Source organism: Sciurus vulgaris (assembly GCF_902686455.1).
Source record: "Sciurus vulgaris genome assembly, chromosome: 4".
Lineage (NCBI taxonomy): Eukaryota > Metazoa > Chordata > Mammalia > Rodentia > Sciuridae > Sciurus > Sciurus vulgaris.
Window position 1 is genome coordinate 58,558,881 of NC_136464.1, and position 16,224 is coordinate 58,575,104.

General features: G+C 36.0%; 1 protein-coding gene across 7 annotated transcripts in view; it reads left to right on the top strand.

The window, feature by feature from the left end:
* The window catches only part of RUFY2 (RUN and FYVE domain containing 2), a 41,328-nt gene that overhangs the window by 13,963 nt on the left and 11,141 nt on the right, over window positions 1-16,224 (top strand). For 5 of the 7 annotated variants that reach the window (XR_013763107.1, XM_079135787.1, XM_079135791.1 and 2 more), the window contains 6 exons: window positions 1,221-1,290; window positions 3,348-3,449; window positions 3,849-3,965; window positions 6,146-6,313; window positions 7,272-7,369; window positions 9,798-9,917. Coding sequence is in view for 6 of the 7 variants with exons in the window: in XM_079135787.1 (XP_078991913.1) it covers window positions 1,221-1,290; window positions 3,348-3,449; window positions 3,849-3,965; window positions 6,146-6,313; window positions 7,272-7,369; window positions 9,798-9,917 (675 nt within the window). In the remaining variant the exon portion in view is untranslated. Of the gene's footprint in view, window positions 1-1,220; window positions 1,291-3,347; window positions 3,450-3,848; window positions 3,966-6,145; window positions 6,314-7,271; window positions 7,370-8,123; window positions 9,749-9,797; window positions 9,918-16,224 lie in introns of those variants that run through there. The other 2 variants (XM_079135788.1, XM_079135792.1) reach the window with 2 other exon arrangements.

Below are 16,224 nucleotides of genomic sequence, written 5' to 3' on the forward strand. Positions count from 1 at the left end.
GGAATAAAATTTGTTGTGTCTCTATATCTAAAAGGAAAAAATAAATAGGGGTTGTGACTCAGTGGTAAAGTGCTTGCCTAGCATGTGTGAGGCACTGGGTTCAATTCTCAGCACCACATATAAATAATGAATAAAATAAAGGTTTATCAACATCTAAAAAATATATTTAAAAAAAGAACAAATAAATAGTGTCTATTATAGCTATTGCTGTAATAAATTATATTACATATTATTGGAAAAAGTTGGGGAGGATAGTATCAAGTAGGCCTTGGACAAGTAGGCCTAATAAAATGTATAGTAGTGTCTACTCCTTTTTTTTTGTTCTAGTTATTGAACCCAGGAGTGTTTTACCACTAAGCTACATCCCTGCCCTTTTATTTTTTTTTTTTTATTTTTGAGACAGGTCTCACTAAGTTGCTGAGGCTGGTCCTGACCTTGCAATCTTCCTACCTCAGCCTCCCCAGTTGCTAGGATTATAAGTGTGTACCACCATGTCCTGCTAGTATCCACTCTTGATCCACTTAAAACAAAAATGCAAAAGCAAGTGTGTTTGTGTGGTGTTACATGACTTATGACTATATTCATGAAACATAGGGTGTCTAGGTGCAGGCCAACTGGGTACCTGATGCTGGGTATCTCATGTTCATGTTTTTCAAATTATGTGTGACTTTGAAGGTTTCTACATTATGATGACAATAGGGGAAACAGAATGGGAGTTGAACTGAAAAGCACCATATGCTTCATTAAGCCACATAATTATAGAGCGTACATTTAAAGTTCATCCTCTTAAAAATAATTTAAATTTTAACAATATTTGTTAATTTTGTGTGGAATTTCCATTCCTAAACATTATCAGTTAAATAAATATAAGAAGGACCCTAAGAAGATAATGAACAGTTCCAAATCAATTTTTCTTTTGTTTTTTTATTTGGTGCTGGGGGTGGAACCCAGGCCTTTCATCTATGAGGCAAGTGCTCTACTGCTGAGCTGTATCACCAATCTTGGAATTTTTTTTTTTTTTTTTTTTGGAATTTTAATAGAAATATTGTTTTGCTGTTCTAGCCAAATGAAGTTATTTAAGTAAATGAAATTTCCCACTTCCAGACATTTGTTCAGGATAGTTGGTATATATGTCACATAATGAGTCCAGGATACCATAGTTTTTCTTGCCTTCATGAGTGTATATGATTGTGAATGAGTGTTTTCTTCGTTAATTTCAGCAGTACAGTCAGCAGCCTCCATTCAAGAGTTGGTTCGTTGGAAAAGTCAAACACTAAGCTGATTGAAGAGGTATTGTCTCCCAATAATGGATAATAATTTTCCCTGGACCTGCTATTTGTGATCCTTTTCCCTTTTAAGTATAAATCCATTAAGTGGATCCATACACACACACTTCCATCATGATGGAATACTTGCATTTATAATTGGTGACTGTAAATTCTAGAAAAAACACATATTCATAGACAAATTCCCAGGTATGTGAATCTGTGAGATACTTTGAGATAGATACTCAGCTTCTAGAAATGAGCCCTAGAGACGAAACTCACACAGACTTTTCTATAGATACGCTGTGATTCTCCTTTTAAATCTGGATGACATATATTTAGGTAGTAGATTGACCTAGGAATTATTTTTTCAGTGACTCCGTATGTCCTTGGTTTTCCACTATTCAGATTACTTTTGTTCACAAGCATCATTGCATGATTTTGTCTGCCCTTCTTCCACCCTCTCATGTGTAAAACTCATCCCATTTGTTCTGGTTTCCTCTGTTGTGAAAGTGGCAATCCAGTGGTATAAGAGCTCATTTGAAGAATCAGAAATTTGTCTCAGCCTTCTTGTTCATACTACTTGCAGTTATTTTATTTATTTATTTTTGCGGTGCTGGGGATCGAACCCAGTGCCTTGTGCTTACAAGGCAAGCACTCTACCGACTGAGCTATCTCCCCAGCCCTCAGTTATTTTATTTTAAAATCTATCAATCAGGTGTGGTGGTACACACCTGTAATCCCACCTACTTGGGAATCTGTGGCTTCTAGGATCACAAGTTTGAAGCCACCCTGGACAATTTAGTGAGACCCTGTCTCAAAATAAATAAATATCTACCAAATCAAAGTATTTTTGCTTCCTGTTTTTGGAATTATTTAGGCTAGAAGAAGCTTGTTATTAGTACTCTGAATCCAAGATTCTTAATTCTTTAAGAATTGACCTGTTCTTGGGGCCGGGGTTGTGGCTCAGGGGTAGAGTGCTTACCTAGCACATGTGAGGCACTGTGTTTGATCCCCAGCATCACATAAAACTAAAACAAACAAAATAAAGGTATTGTGTACATCTACAACCAAAAATATTAAAAAAAAAAAAAAAAAAAGAACTGGCCCATTCTTTCTAAACCATAGAGTACTTGATGCTTTACATGATTGCATTTCAAAATCTTTCTGTTGATGATTGGACTCCTGATTGGGACCATTATTGCTGCTTACTAGTTTGTGCCTCTGCTTTTTGTTGTATGTATGGTACTGGGAATTGAACTCAGGGATTCTCTACTACTGAGCTACATCCCCAATCCTTTTAAATTTATTTTTAATTATTATTTTGTTTGGTTTTGGGGATTGAACCCAGAGGCACTTAACCACTGAGCCACATCCCCAGCCCTTTTAATATTTTATTTTGAGACAGAGTCTCGATAAGCTGCTTAGAGGCTCATTAAATTGCTGAGGCTTGCTTTGAATTCATGATCTTCCTGCCTTGGCCTCCCAAGTTGCTGGAATTACAGGTGTGCACCACCAAACTTGGCTGCCATTTTTACTTTGAGACAGGGTCTCACTAAGTTGCTTAGGGCCTTGCTAAGTTGCTGAAGCTGGCTTTGAACTTGCCATTTTCCTGTGTCAGTCTCCTGAGTTGCTGGGATTACAGGCATGAGTCACCATGCCCAGTTATATTGTTAATTTTCAATGATAGCACAATCTTCTTTTTTATGTTTGTATCTTTAGACAAGGCTTTATAATCTTATTTAATGAATAATTAAATATATGTATTTATATAATGCTCACACACTACATTCTTGACATATTATAAACTTTACAGTAAGCATAATGTGTTTGTTACAAGCCTAACAAATATGTTAATATGTTTTAACTACAAAAGGAAATAGTAGAAATAGTACAAGAGGAAATAATTTTAATTGGTATCTTGGAATAATAAAGAGTACATTTTTCTTAGGAAAGTTTTTGTAAATGTGAGACATTTTGCTAGTTTTAGGATTTTATTTTCTGTTTTGTAACCATGAACATAACCTGTAAAGCAAGTATGTTTAAAATCTTTTTTCCTTGTCCTTGTTTCATAATTTTTAGTTAGCAATAGCAAAGAATAATATCATTAAACTCCAAGAAGAAAACCATCAATTACGAAGTGAAAATAAAATGATTTTAATGAAAACACAGCAGCACCTAGAGGTAAGTAGAGACTGCTTCCAGACCCTCCTTTGGCAGAAATTACCACTGTTACAGACTTTTGCTTAGCCAAGGTATTTCTGTGCTGTATTAATAGTAGTAATTATAGAATAAAAAGGTTGTTTTCTTAGGTGTGGTGGCACATGCCTGTAATTCAAGCTACCCAAGAGACTGAGGCAGGAAGTTGGCAAGTTTGAGGCCAGCCTTAGCAATTTAACAAGACTCTGCCTTAAATAAATATATAAATAAATAGATAGATAGATAGATAGATAGATAGATAGATAGATAAAGGGATAGGGATGTAGCTCGGTGATTAAAGTGCTCCTGGGTTGACCCCAGCACCAAAAAACAAAACAAAACAATAACGACAAAAAAAACAGAAGTTGTTTGTTTTCTTTGTAGGTCACCAAAGTGGATGTGGAAACAGAACTTCAAACATACAAGCATTCTCGGCAGGGGCTAGATGAGATGTATAATGATGCCAGAAGGCAACTTCGAGATGAATCTCAGTTACGACAGGTAGCTACATTAAAGTTAATTAACAAAATCCTGGGACTAATTTACCCTCAAGCAAATACCATTTTGAATATTTCAGTCTTTGATGTGGAATAGCAAATTCACCCCCTTAATATTCTCAGTCTTTAAATTCTCACTCTATTAGCATTTTTGAAACTGTGAGTTATGATCTATGGTTATAAAATAAATGAGTTGTGACTGACATTGCAATAAATGAAATAGAATAGAGTGAAATATTCAAATATTGGTAAAGTCATATTTAAAATTAACTGTTTTTTAGCCTTTGAAATTGGGAAATGTGCAGAAAAAAAACAAATGTACAGCGTAATGAATACAAGTACATCTATAACTACTATCGAGGTCAAAAAGAGACTCTTGCCAGCTTTTCTGTCCCCTTTTACTATTTATAAAATTAGGAAGTTTCTTAGTCTGACAAAAATTCTTTTTTTTTTTTTTACATAGTTTCTTTTCTTTTAATTAAAAATCATAAATTTACATAGGGCAATGTTGCTTGATTCATTCTGTTATTTTTTTCCCTTCCCCCCTCCCCTCCCACCCCTCTTTTCCCTCTATACAGTCCTTCCTTCCTCCATTCTTACCACCCTCCTTATCCCTAACCCTAAACCTAACCCTAACCCTAAAACCTAACCCTAACCCTCCTACCCCCATTATATGTCCTCATCCGCTTATCAGCAAGATCATTCCTCCTTTAGTTTTTTGAGATTGGCTTATCTCACTTAGCATGTTATTCTCCAATTTCATCCATTTGCCTGCAAATGCAATAATTTTATCATTCTTCATGGCGGAGTAATATTCCATTGTATATATATGCCACAGTTTCTTTATCCGTTCATCAACTGAAGGGCATCTAGGTTGGTTCCATAATCTGGCTATGGTGAATTGAGCAGCTATGAACATTAATGTGGCTGTATCTCTGTAGTATGCTGATTTTAAGTCCTTTGGGTATAGGCCAAAGAGTGAGATAGCTGGTCAAATGGTGGTTCCATTCCAAGCTTTCTGAGGAATCTCCATAATGCTTCCCAGAGTGGCTGCACTAATTTGCAACCCCACCGGCAATGTATGAGTGTACCTTTTTCCTCACATCCTCGCCAATACCTATTGTTGCTTGTGTTCTTGATAATTGCCATTCTAATTGGAGTGAGATGGAATCTTAGGGTAGTTTTGATTTGCATTTCATCTTAAGATGTTGAACATTTTTTCATATATCTGTTGATTGCTTGTACATCTTCTTCTGTGAAGTGTCCATTTCCTTAGCCCATTTGTTGATTGGATTATTTGTATTCTTGGTGTAGAGTTTGAGTTCTTTATGGATTCTGGAAATTAGCGCTCTATCTGAAGTATGAGTGGCAAAGATATTCTCCCACTCTATCACATTACTGATAGTTTCCTTTGCTGAGAGAAAGCTTTTTAGTTTGAATCTATCCCAGTTGTTGATTCTTGCTTTTATTTCTTGTGCTATGGGAGTCCTGTTAAGGAAGTCTGATCCTAAGCCAACAAGGTGAAGATTTGGACCTACTTTTTCTTCTATAAGACGCAGGGTCTCTGGTCTGATTTCAAGGTCCTTGATCCATTTTGAGTTGAGTTTTGTGCAGGGTGAGAGATAGGGGTTTAATTTCATTCTGTTGCATATGGTTTTCCAGTTTTCCCAGCACCATTTGTTAAAAAATTAACTTGTTTTGAGCTGTCTTTGGTCTTTATTTGTACAGGCTACTTCATTAGCTTTTATTAAGTAAAATTAATGCTGAATTTATGAGGCATAAAAATATTCTTAAACTATTGGAATAATGATGATTAACAGAATAATTAACAGAATACAGAAGATATTTTCTTTTTGTTTCTCCTTAAATATTTTTGTCAGTTGTAGATGGACACAATACCTTTGTTTATTTTTAAATTATGTGGTGCCCAGGATCGAACCCAGTGCCTCGCACATGCTAGGCAAGTGCTCTAACCACTTAGCCACAAGTCCAACCCAAAAGATATTTTCATTTTAGCAAAAAAGACATTTTAAAATATTTAAAATTATGTTTTATAGACCTGGTTCTTTTTAGTGGACTTAAAAGGAATAGAATGGTAAATCTTTCCTGATCTTATTTACTGTCCTGTATCTGATTTTGATATCTTGAAGTGGCATGTGAATTGAAAATATGTTTAAATTGCAGGATGTGGAGAATGAACTATCAGTACAAGTTAGTATGAAACATGAGATTGAACTTGCCATGAAGTTGTTGGAGAAAGATATCCATGAGAAACAAGATACTCTAATTGGACTTCGACAACAACTAGAGGAGGTTAAAGCAATTAACATAGAGATGTATCAAAAGTTACAGGTAAAGAATGTTCTTCAATTCTTGCAATTTTTCTTTCTCTCTCTTTTCCTTTTTCACATTGCTCGGAACCGAACTCAGGGCCTTGTGCATGTCCTAGGCAAATGTTCTGCCAATGAACTACATCCCCAGCCCAATTTCTTTTTATAAAAATTAAGACAAACATTTATAAGAAAGGTTTGGTTTTGATTTTATTTTTTATTTTTTGAGGGTACAGGGGATTGAACCCAGAGGTGCTGAACCCCAGTACCACCTCCCCCCAAAAAAAAGTAATGAAAATATTGAGGAACAAATTAAATATAACCTGTCTCAATTTGTCTGTTTCTGTGTGTATGTGTGCATGCTGGGCTCTGGGAATTGAACCCAGGGCCTTACGTATGCTAAACACATACTCTAGGGCTGGGGATATAGTGGGTAGAGTGTTTGCTTTGTAAGCACAAGGCCCTAGGTTCAATCCCCAGCACTGCAAAAACAAACAAACAAACACATACATACTCTATACCACGGACTCCTAGTATCAAGTTTAAATCATTTGGAAAAACTCTCAAATCTAAATGTGTAATATACTTTGGTAAACTTTTTCATACACTAGTCTTGAGGAAGATTTCATTTTGATTGAAATTTTGATTGAATGCTTTGCTATCATAGTTGGAATTGTCTAATAGAGTGGTGATATTGCTATTAAGTAGACTTGTTGCCAAAAGCCCTTTACAATTTAATTTTTTAAAACTGCCTGTTCACATGAATTTATCCTATTGTCTTCCAAAAATATTGAAGTTTGAGCTTTTTTTAAATTTTAAATGAATACTAGTAGCACTATTTTATATCATAGCATTATTTTAATGTATAAATTGATCTTGCTCATTTAAAATTAACAATCCCATTGCAAAATGCTGTAGGAAGCATAAACATTCAGGTTTAAAAATGAAAACTACTGTGGCTTTTATGTTTTTGTAAAAAGGGTTGTGAAGATGGCTTGAAAGAAAAAAATGAGATAATTGCCCGACTAGAAGAAAAAACCAATAAAATTACTATAGCCATGAGGCAGCTGGAACAAAGGTACAGCATTTCCAGAACTAGTTTCTTTTTTCTCCTTCTTCCCTCCTTTTTCTTTATTCAACTCTGACACCTGCCACAAAAATCATTAGGAAAATATAGATTAGCACTTTTTTGTTTAAGCTAAACAGGATTTTGCATTTTTGTTTTAGTTGTTGCATGGAATCAAGTTGCTTTATATTGGGCTGATTCATTTGAAGTTGCCATCTTGTAGATTTTTTTTTTAAAGACCTAATATCAGCAATTTCATGTGGTTCAATCTATTACATAAAACATACACAAACAAAAACCTGGAAAAAATTAATAGTGAACAAAATCAATGGTGGGATTATCCCTGATTGATTTCCATGCATATGAATTGTCATATTCTTTGTCATTCACCATCTCCTTATCTGAAATCAAGCACCTGAACTAGCAGTTTAGTTTTGTTTCTTGGAGCTAGGACCCTCAACCCAACCCAAGATATAATTTTGTTTAAATTGAATTGTTTTATATTGGCATTTTTCACTTTTATTGTTGGAAAATGTAATGTATTTCCATTGCCCTGTCATGTTGATGTCAACATATGTCTTATCATTGCTTTCTTTGAATCTATTTATAAAAAACATAACTATTAATGCTTTATTGACATGAATATTCTTTTATTGACATCCTCTTTCTTCTTTTTTCTTTTTTGTTTTCTTTATCCCCATTTTTACATTTTGGACATCTTTATTACCTTTTTCTGTCTTTGATTTCTGTCCATTCCATTATGAAGTGACAACGATTTGCTAACTCAAACTAGGACGATTGCAATGTCATTGGTGAAATGTGCCAGCAGTGACACTCAGGACCAGTATAAGCTGGTCAAAGATATATCTTTCTGAAAAACCATTTGTGTTTAAACAGACTGAAAGAGAACCCACAATTTTATAATATATTAAATAGAAAAGAATTTATGCTATTAAGTATTCTGAAAGGCTATCAGGAGCCCTGTACATTTCTTGGTCAGCTGCTATGGTAGTACACTGCCATAAAGCAGAGCAGGTGCACTTGGATTTCCCAAAATACGTTCCTCAAACCTTGTGCACAAGGGCTGATTTGAGTATTGACCGTTTGGAGGTCAGGATTTTCAAATGCAGTTTTATCTTTTTAGCTACTTTTTGATGGAAAATATAAAAATTGTTTAAAAATAAGTTAACCTTTGGTTTCACAATATGTTGGCACAGATATTTTCCCCCATTGGCCCACTCTTTGCCTAATGACTCCCTTACTCATTTTTAGATATGTTTTAAAATAGTTTATAACCCAGATTGGCCATCATCCTGTGCTTTTAGCATTTCAGTTTTCCAGTTCCCTCTAGCCCTTTTTTGTGATAGCACAACTTCAAGGCCTACCTCACTCTGACTTTCATTTTACTTTCCTTAGAGAAGAGCTTGGGTCCACCCCCACTGCCTTAACATTTTAATTTAAATTAAACTTAGAGATAACTTAATGTTACTCTCTTTTCTGGAAGCAGCATTTATACTCCTGAAATATGTGAGGGTTGCCCCGTTAGTATAATTTTAAGGCTCTTAAAGAGCCTTTAAGGCTCTAGAAAGGAAGAAGCAGGTTTTTTGGTTAGTTGAACAGAAATTTCTCTTGTGATTCCCTACAAGGAGTTAATGCCCTTGAATCTTGAGAAATACTTTCTTACAAAATAATGAAGTCAAAGTGTCAAAAATCTTGATGGCCAAGGGACATAAGGAGTGGAGCTATGTCTGGGGAGAAGCAATGACTTACAAATAAAAACAGGAAAAACTGAAAATCACGTTTTTAGCTAATGTTTAATATTTGTGGTGAGGAACAAAAATGATCTCTAGAGAATGGTGCCAACTAGCACTAAATTCTTTTTGAATCTTAAATACATACACACCTACACACATATAATACAGCTTTGCATTATTTATTAAATGCATAAAGACCTGTAGGAAGGACTATTATTTGGAGTTATTGTAGGTCTTTGCTCTTGGCCCCATAGCACACTTGATTCCTGGCATACACATCTTAGTATAACATATAGCAGGTTGCTTCTTCACTTAGTATAGACATAAGTACTATACTTTCCATGGTTTTGTAAAAAGGCAGTAACATACCTATCGATTCATTATGCTCTAGATAAATGGTAAAGACTGTATTGCTTTGCATTGTTAATTATGAACAAGAAATAAAACAAATTTGAAGATAGTATTCTGGGCATATCATATGTTGTATTGAAAAAAAAAAAAAACCACAAAACAGTTTCTAGACATTGTGTGGCTCTTTCACGTTTGAGTTTGTGAGTTTTTCCCCAAACTTTGTTTTCATTTAGAAATGTTTCTATTTCCCCATTTTTCTTTTATTTGTCTTCTTCACCCTTTTACACCCTAGTTCTAGCCTCAGTTTTACCCAAAGTTGATTTGAATTACACCAGATTGCAGCAAGCAGAGAAGGCGCAAATGGAAGCTGAAGATGAGGATGAGAAATATCTACAAGAGTGTCTGAGTAAATCTGACAGTCTGCAGAAACAAATCTCTCAAAAGGAGAAACAGCTGTGAGTATTTTGCTCTTGGAAACAAAAACTATATTAACATAATCCACCCACCCAGATCTTTTTTGCACATATGGTAAACTACCAATGTTTTTATTTTTCCAGTGACACCGACTAATATGTTCATTTAAAAAAATATATTGGGCTGGGAATGTAGTTCCGTGGAAGAGTGTTTGCCTAGCATGCATGAGGCCCTGGTTTCAATCTCCAACCCTGATTAAAAAAAAATCAAACATATTTAAAACTATTTGTGGTAATATTTAAGGTTTTACTCCCATTACTTTTATTAGGACTATTTTGGTACTGGGGATTGAACTCAGGAGCACTTTACCACTGAGCTACATCCCCAGTCCCTATTCCTTTTTAAAAAAGTTTTTGAGACAGAGTCTCCCTAAGTTGCTGAGTTTGACTTTGAACTTGTGATCCTCCTGCCTCAGTCTCCCAAATTGCTGGGATTACAGGTGTGCACTGCAACACCTGGTTGCATTTTAGTTTTTATTTTATAAACATCAGTGTTTCCCCCCAGTAAATATGTATACCACTTTTGTTATTAAAAGCAAACAATGAAAAATAGAGATCTTTGTATTGTGTTAACAGATCACTGAAACAAGACCACATCATATATGATGTGTTTCTAAGCTGCCTTTAGATCCTTTGGATCCTTGTTGATTTTTTTGTCTAGTAATTCTATCAATTACAGATGATTCCCAACTTAGCATTTCAATTTGTGATTTTTTTTTAACTTTATAATGGTGAAAAAACAATATGCATTCTGTAGAAAGTGTACTTTGAGTTTTGATCTTTTCCTAGGCTGGTGACATGAGGTGTGATGCTCTCTTACCATGCCGAGCAGTGGCAGTGCGCCACAACTTCTAGTCAGCCATGCCATCATGAGAACAAACAACCCATACTCTACAGTTGCTAATCTATAATGTTCAGTAGTTAGGTGTTTTGAATGCATTTTCTTTTCTCTCTTTTTTTTGGGGGGGGTGGTGCTCTGGGGATGAAACACAGGCTAGGCAAGCACCCTGCCACTGAACTACACCTCCAGCCCTCCAATGCATTTTTTTTTTTTTTTAATTTTTTTATCCTTTTTGGTACTGGGATTGAACCCAGGGGAGATTTGCCATTGAACTACATCCCCAGTTTGTTGAAATACCCAATTATAATTGTGGACTTACATATTTATTTTTTCAGTGCTATCAGTGTTTGCTTTATTCTGAAGCTGTGTTTTTGCTGCTCATACATTTAGGATTGCTGTCTTCTTGGTGGATTGACCCTCTGGTCATTATGTTATATACTCCTTTGTCTCTTTGGTAATTTTCTTCACTCTGAAGTTTACTTTTTTAGGTATTAAAATAGCCATTCTTACTTTGATTTATGCTTGCATTTTTTTCATCAGTTAACTTTCAGCCCACCTTTATCTTATATTGAAGTGAGTTTCATACAGACACCAAAATCATTTTTAAAAAAATCAACCCTGCCAACTCAGTCTTTCCTATCTATTTAGTCCTTTTACATTTAGTGTTAATTATTGATTTACTGAAGCTTAAATGTCATTTTTTTTTTTTTTTTTGGTGCTGGGGATCAAACCCAGGGCCTCATGCTTGCAAGGCAAGCACTCTACCGACTGAGCTATCTCCCCAGCCCTTAAATGTCATTTTATTGTTTTGTTTTTTCTGTTTGTCATTCCTCTATTTGTTTTTCTGCCTTCTCATGGGTTATGTGAATGTGAGAATTTCATTTTGATTTCTCTGTAGTGATTTTGAGTGTCTTTTTAATAATCTCTCCTTTATGATTCACTTTAAATATTGCTTTTCTATATATTGAGAATCATACCGATTTCAACCATTAAACATAATTAACTTTAAAAAGTCAGGGCTGGGGAGATAGCTCAGTTGGTAGAGTGCTTGCCTTGCAAGCACAAGGCCCTGGGTTCGATCCCCAGCACCAAAAAAAAAAAAAGAAGAGTCATTGTTTTTTCTCTCCCTCTTTTTTTCTTCTCCCTTGTTCTTTCTTCATTTCTTCATTCCCAAAGTTCCAAGTTTCCTTTTTTGAATCCGTATTTTTCTTAGCCATTCTTTTTGGGTAGGTCTGTTAGCAGTAAATTTTTTTTAGGTTTATTGCCAATTAACCAGTCCGTTGGCAACACATTCTATTTTACTTTAATTTCTGAAGGTTGTTTCATTAGCTACATTCCCAGCCTTTTACAAAAAAAATTTAAATTTTAAGACACGGTCTTGCTAAATTGCCCAAGCTGGCCTTGAACTTGTGATCCTCCTGCCTGTAGCTGGGATTACAGGTGTGCACCACTGTGGACTTTTTCTTCATATGCCCAAGGTCCCTGAGACTTCCTCCCGACCCAGTCTATTTTCTGATACTCAAATTGGGTAATTTGATTTGTTCTGTTTTCATGTTCATTCATTCTTTCTTCATCATCTTTATTCTTCTCTTGAGTTTATTGTATTTTTCAGTTCTAAGATTTCTATTTGACTCTATATCATCTTTTTCTTTCTCTCTTTAATAAGACTTCTTATTCTCAAAAGTATAATTGGTCATAGGTGCATTTCCATCATGACTGCTTTAAATTCTCATTGTCTGACATTTCGTCATCTGCTGGTTCTTCTTCATCTGAGCTAAGATTTTCTGGGGCTTTGTATAACAGATATTTTTCAGTTACTTCTTGAATACTTTGGATATTATGACATTCTGGATTTTATTTACATCTGTATTACCAGCAATCCTTTATACCAAGTAGGGGTGATAGCCCAGGACCATTCCAGAGGGATGGAAAAAGATACCCAGTAACTGCTGGGTGGGAATTGAAATATGTAGGCTTTCCATTCAGCCTCTACTCACATTGGAGAAGGGAGTGGCACCTTATTACCACTGGTTAAGAGTGGAGGTCAAGGCCCTCTCTCTGGTTCCTGCTGACGTGGTGCTAAGGACAAAGGGAGAAATGGCTTGCTATCACTGGTCAGGGATAGAACTGTAGACTCCCTAGTTGATTTTCATTGACACGGGGGTAGGAGGAAATGCCTTGTTACTGTTTTATGGGGATAAAAGTTCCAGGCTCTCTTCTGTGGCTTCCACTGATAACATTGTGGTAGGTGGGGAGGGATACCCCATTACAGCTTGGTTTCCCCTTCTGGCATTCTCTACTACCAGAGCAGGGTATAGGTGGAAATCAAGGCTTTCTACTCAGACTTTGCTGATAGGGGATTAGGGGAGGCCATGCTTCCCCCACATCCCTTTGGTGTTTTGCTAGAATGAAGCATTCATTGTCAAAAAGGTTTCTATCTTGTTAGACTGTCTCTTTCTCAGACCTTTGGTAGGACATGCTTCATTTGAAGGTTCTTTTGTTTTGCTTTTCTTGTCTGTGTGCATAGGTGGTTATGTGTGGGTTGAAGTCTTTGACATCTAAGCTGTACTATCTGCAGACAAATAGAAGCCTCAGGAAACTCACTACAATATTGTTCCTTGAATTCTGGGTTTCTCAGCTCATTTGCCTTCTATCTTTCTGAGTTTTCTTATGTCTGTTTTATATAATATTTAGGGGTTTTTAATTGTCTGGAACCAGTTTTTTTTTTCTTTTTCTTTTTTTTTTTTTTTTTTTAAAGCAATACTGGGGTTGAACCCAGGGGCACTTTACCACTCACTGATCTACATTCCTTTTTATTTTTTACTTTGAGACAGGATCTCACTAAGTTGCTGAGGCTGGTCTTGAACTTGCTATCCTACTGCTTCAGCCTCCTTTTAAATATGCCACAAAAATAATATTTTAAGGAATTAATATACAGAATAAAGCTGTAGGCCAGAAAATATTACCTTGGTTGAAAACTTGTATCTTTTGTACTTTGTGAAACTGTCAACTGAAACCCACCATCTGGCCATTACATGCTTGTAATCCCAGCTACTTGAGAATCTGAGGCAAGAGGATCACAAGTTCAAAACCTGCCTGGGCAATTCAGAGAGCCTCTGTCTCAAAATAAAAAGGGTTCTGCGATAGAGTGCTTCTGGATTCAGTTCCCCGTACTGTAAAACAAAACAAAACAAAACAAAAAATTAGTGAAGTTGAATATTTTATTTTATTGCAAGCTATTGTTTCAGTGTATAAAAATAACACCAGCAAATGCAGTATATTATAAAATTAAGACAGTATTGTTCTTCTGACCCTATATGACACACACTTTCCTCCACGCCCAGTTTTCTCCAATGGTAAGATCATTAGGTATATTAACTCAAATCCAGGGATGAATGTAAGCAAGTTACAATATTCTATGAGGCTTATAACAAGATTATCCTTGAATCACCTGTTTTTCATAAATAGTTTTTACCACAGATAATTTCATGATTTCTGATATCAGAGGCTAAAAAAAAAAATCATAAGGAAATGAAAAAAGATACATATTATGTTTATCTGCAGTCATTGGGAAGTTAAGGGGTATCTTCTTCCCCTAGCAGTGTGGAGAGTAGTTTAAGTCTGTTACCACTAATTTAAGACAACTGCTGCAGTTATTCCACACTTGTTTACTTAGGGTGCCATTTTCACTCAATACATTTTCCGAATATTTTATATGCTTCTTCACTCATTAAGTCATCTAGTTTCAGGTCAGTGTCATCTTTTATCAGCCAACCATCTTCATAACAAGATTTGTTCACAAGCTCTGGGTTTTTTTCAAGTGCCTCATTAATTTCAGTTTACTTCTTGTTAGAGGAGAATAGAGTTCACTGGCAGCTTTCACACTTTCCAAAGCACCAAATTCATCCCCGCCCCCCCCCACCCCAATTTTGTCCCAACTTCAGGCAGACTACAGTAAACAACATCTCCCAGAGCTTTCTGGGCAAAACTGCTGATTCCCACTGTTCCAGTACCATTTTCTGTAGTTACCTATGCATGTTTCTCTTTGAATTTATGCAGCGAGCATAGCTGGTTCTGTGCGTAGTTGCACAGCGGAGCACAGCGGGCACCGGGCCTACATGTAGGCTGCAGGACGCAGCTAGCATGCTCCGTGCCACTGGTAGCGCCATGTTCGCAAGGGTACCAAGGGTTGCCCGCTGCGCCTCGGCTCCGCCCCCCAATACTATAAAAACGTAAAAAAAAAAAAAAAAAAAAGAAAGAAAAAAAGAAAAAAGAAAAAAGGATAGTACTTTTCAGGACATCCTTTAACAATAAAAATCACAAGGAGCATTCATGTTGCAAGTTTAGTAGCTGTGCCAAGGGCTTTAAGTTCCTGTGTTTTGCCAAATAAAAACATGAAAACCAAGATGGGACACTTTGCCAATTAGTAGAATATAGCATTGAAATCCTGGTACTGTTATTAAATCACCTTTCTAGTGTTTGACAAAAGCATGTAAGACAAAATGGATATTTATTTTGTAATGTTATAACTTACTCCGCAATGATAGTTACTTGATCCCTGCCCAAAGGATGACCCAAACAATGCTACCTGCCCCTTTCTTTGTAAGGCTAAACTAACTACTGAGACCTAGGTGTAGCTACAGAGATATGTTTGTCACTGGTGAAATTTTTAATTTTGTCTCGAGGTTGGTGCCATTTTGGGGGGGATGAACATGTTAATAATTTGGAGACCAAGGGGCTGGGGAGATAGCTCAGTCAGTAGAGTGCTTGCCTTGCAAGCATGAGGCCCTGGGTTCGATCCCCAGCACCGCAAAAAAAATAATAAAAAAATAAAATAAAATGCTAAGTTCACCAGGTGTGGTGGAGCACACTTGTAATCCCAGAAGCTCGGGAGGTGGAGGCAGAAGAATTGCAGTTAAAAGCCAGCCTCAGGAATTTAATGAAACCCTGTCTCAAAATAACAAAATAAAAAGGGCTGGGGATGTGGCTCAGTGGCTAAGTGCTCCTGGGTTCAATCCTTGGTACAAAACAAAACAAAAGTTCAATTTGGAGACCAAGGAAATCCCTGACACTGGAACTGTATGTACAGGAACAGGAATCAAAGTTGAAACTTTGTTAGAGAAAAATGAATTCTAGATAGTCTCCTCATATGGAAATAACTTATCAGTTTCTGATTATGAAAAGAGTTCATGCTCTTGGCCAAAACATAAGAAAACATGGAAAAGCATGAAAAAAGTAAAAACCATAGATAGCACTTTAATAACTATTCTCATAATTTTTTGGTATACATCAGTATATTTTTGTTTTTGAGAATTAGGATCATGTACAGTTTTGTTTTATTTTTATTTTTTAAGAGGTACTGGGGATTGAACACAGGATTTTACCATAGAGCTACTTCCCCAGCTCTTTTTTACTTTTTGAGACAGAATCTTACTAAGTTGCTGAGGC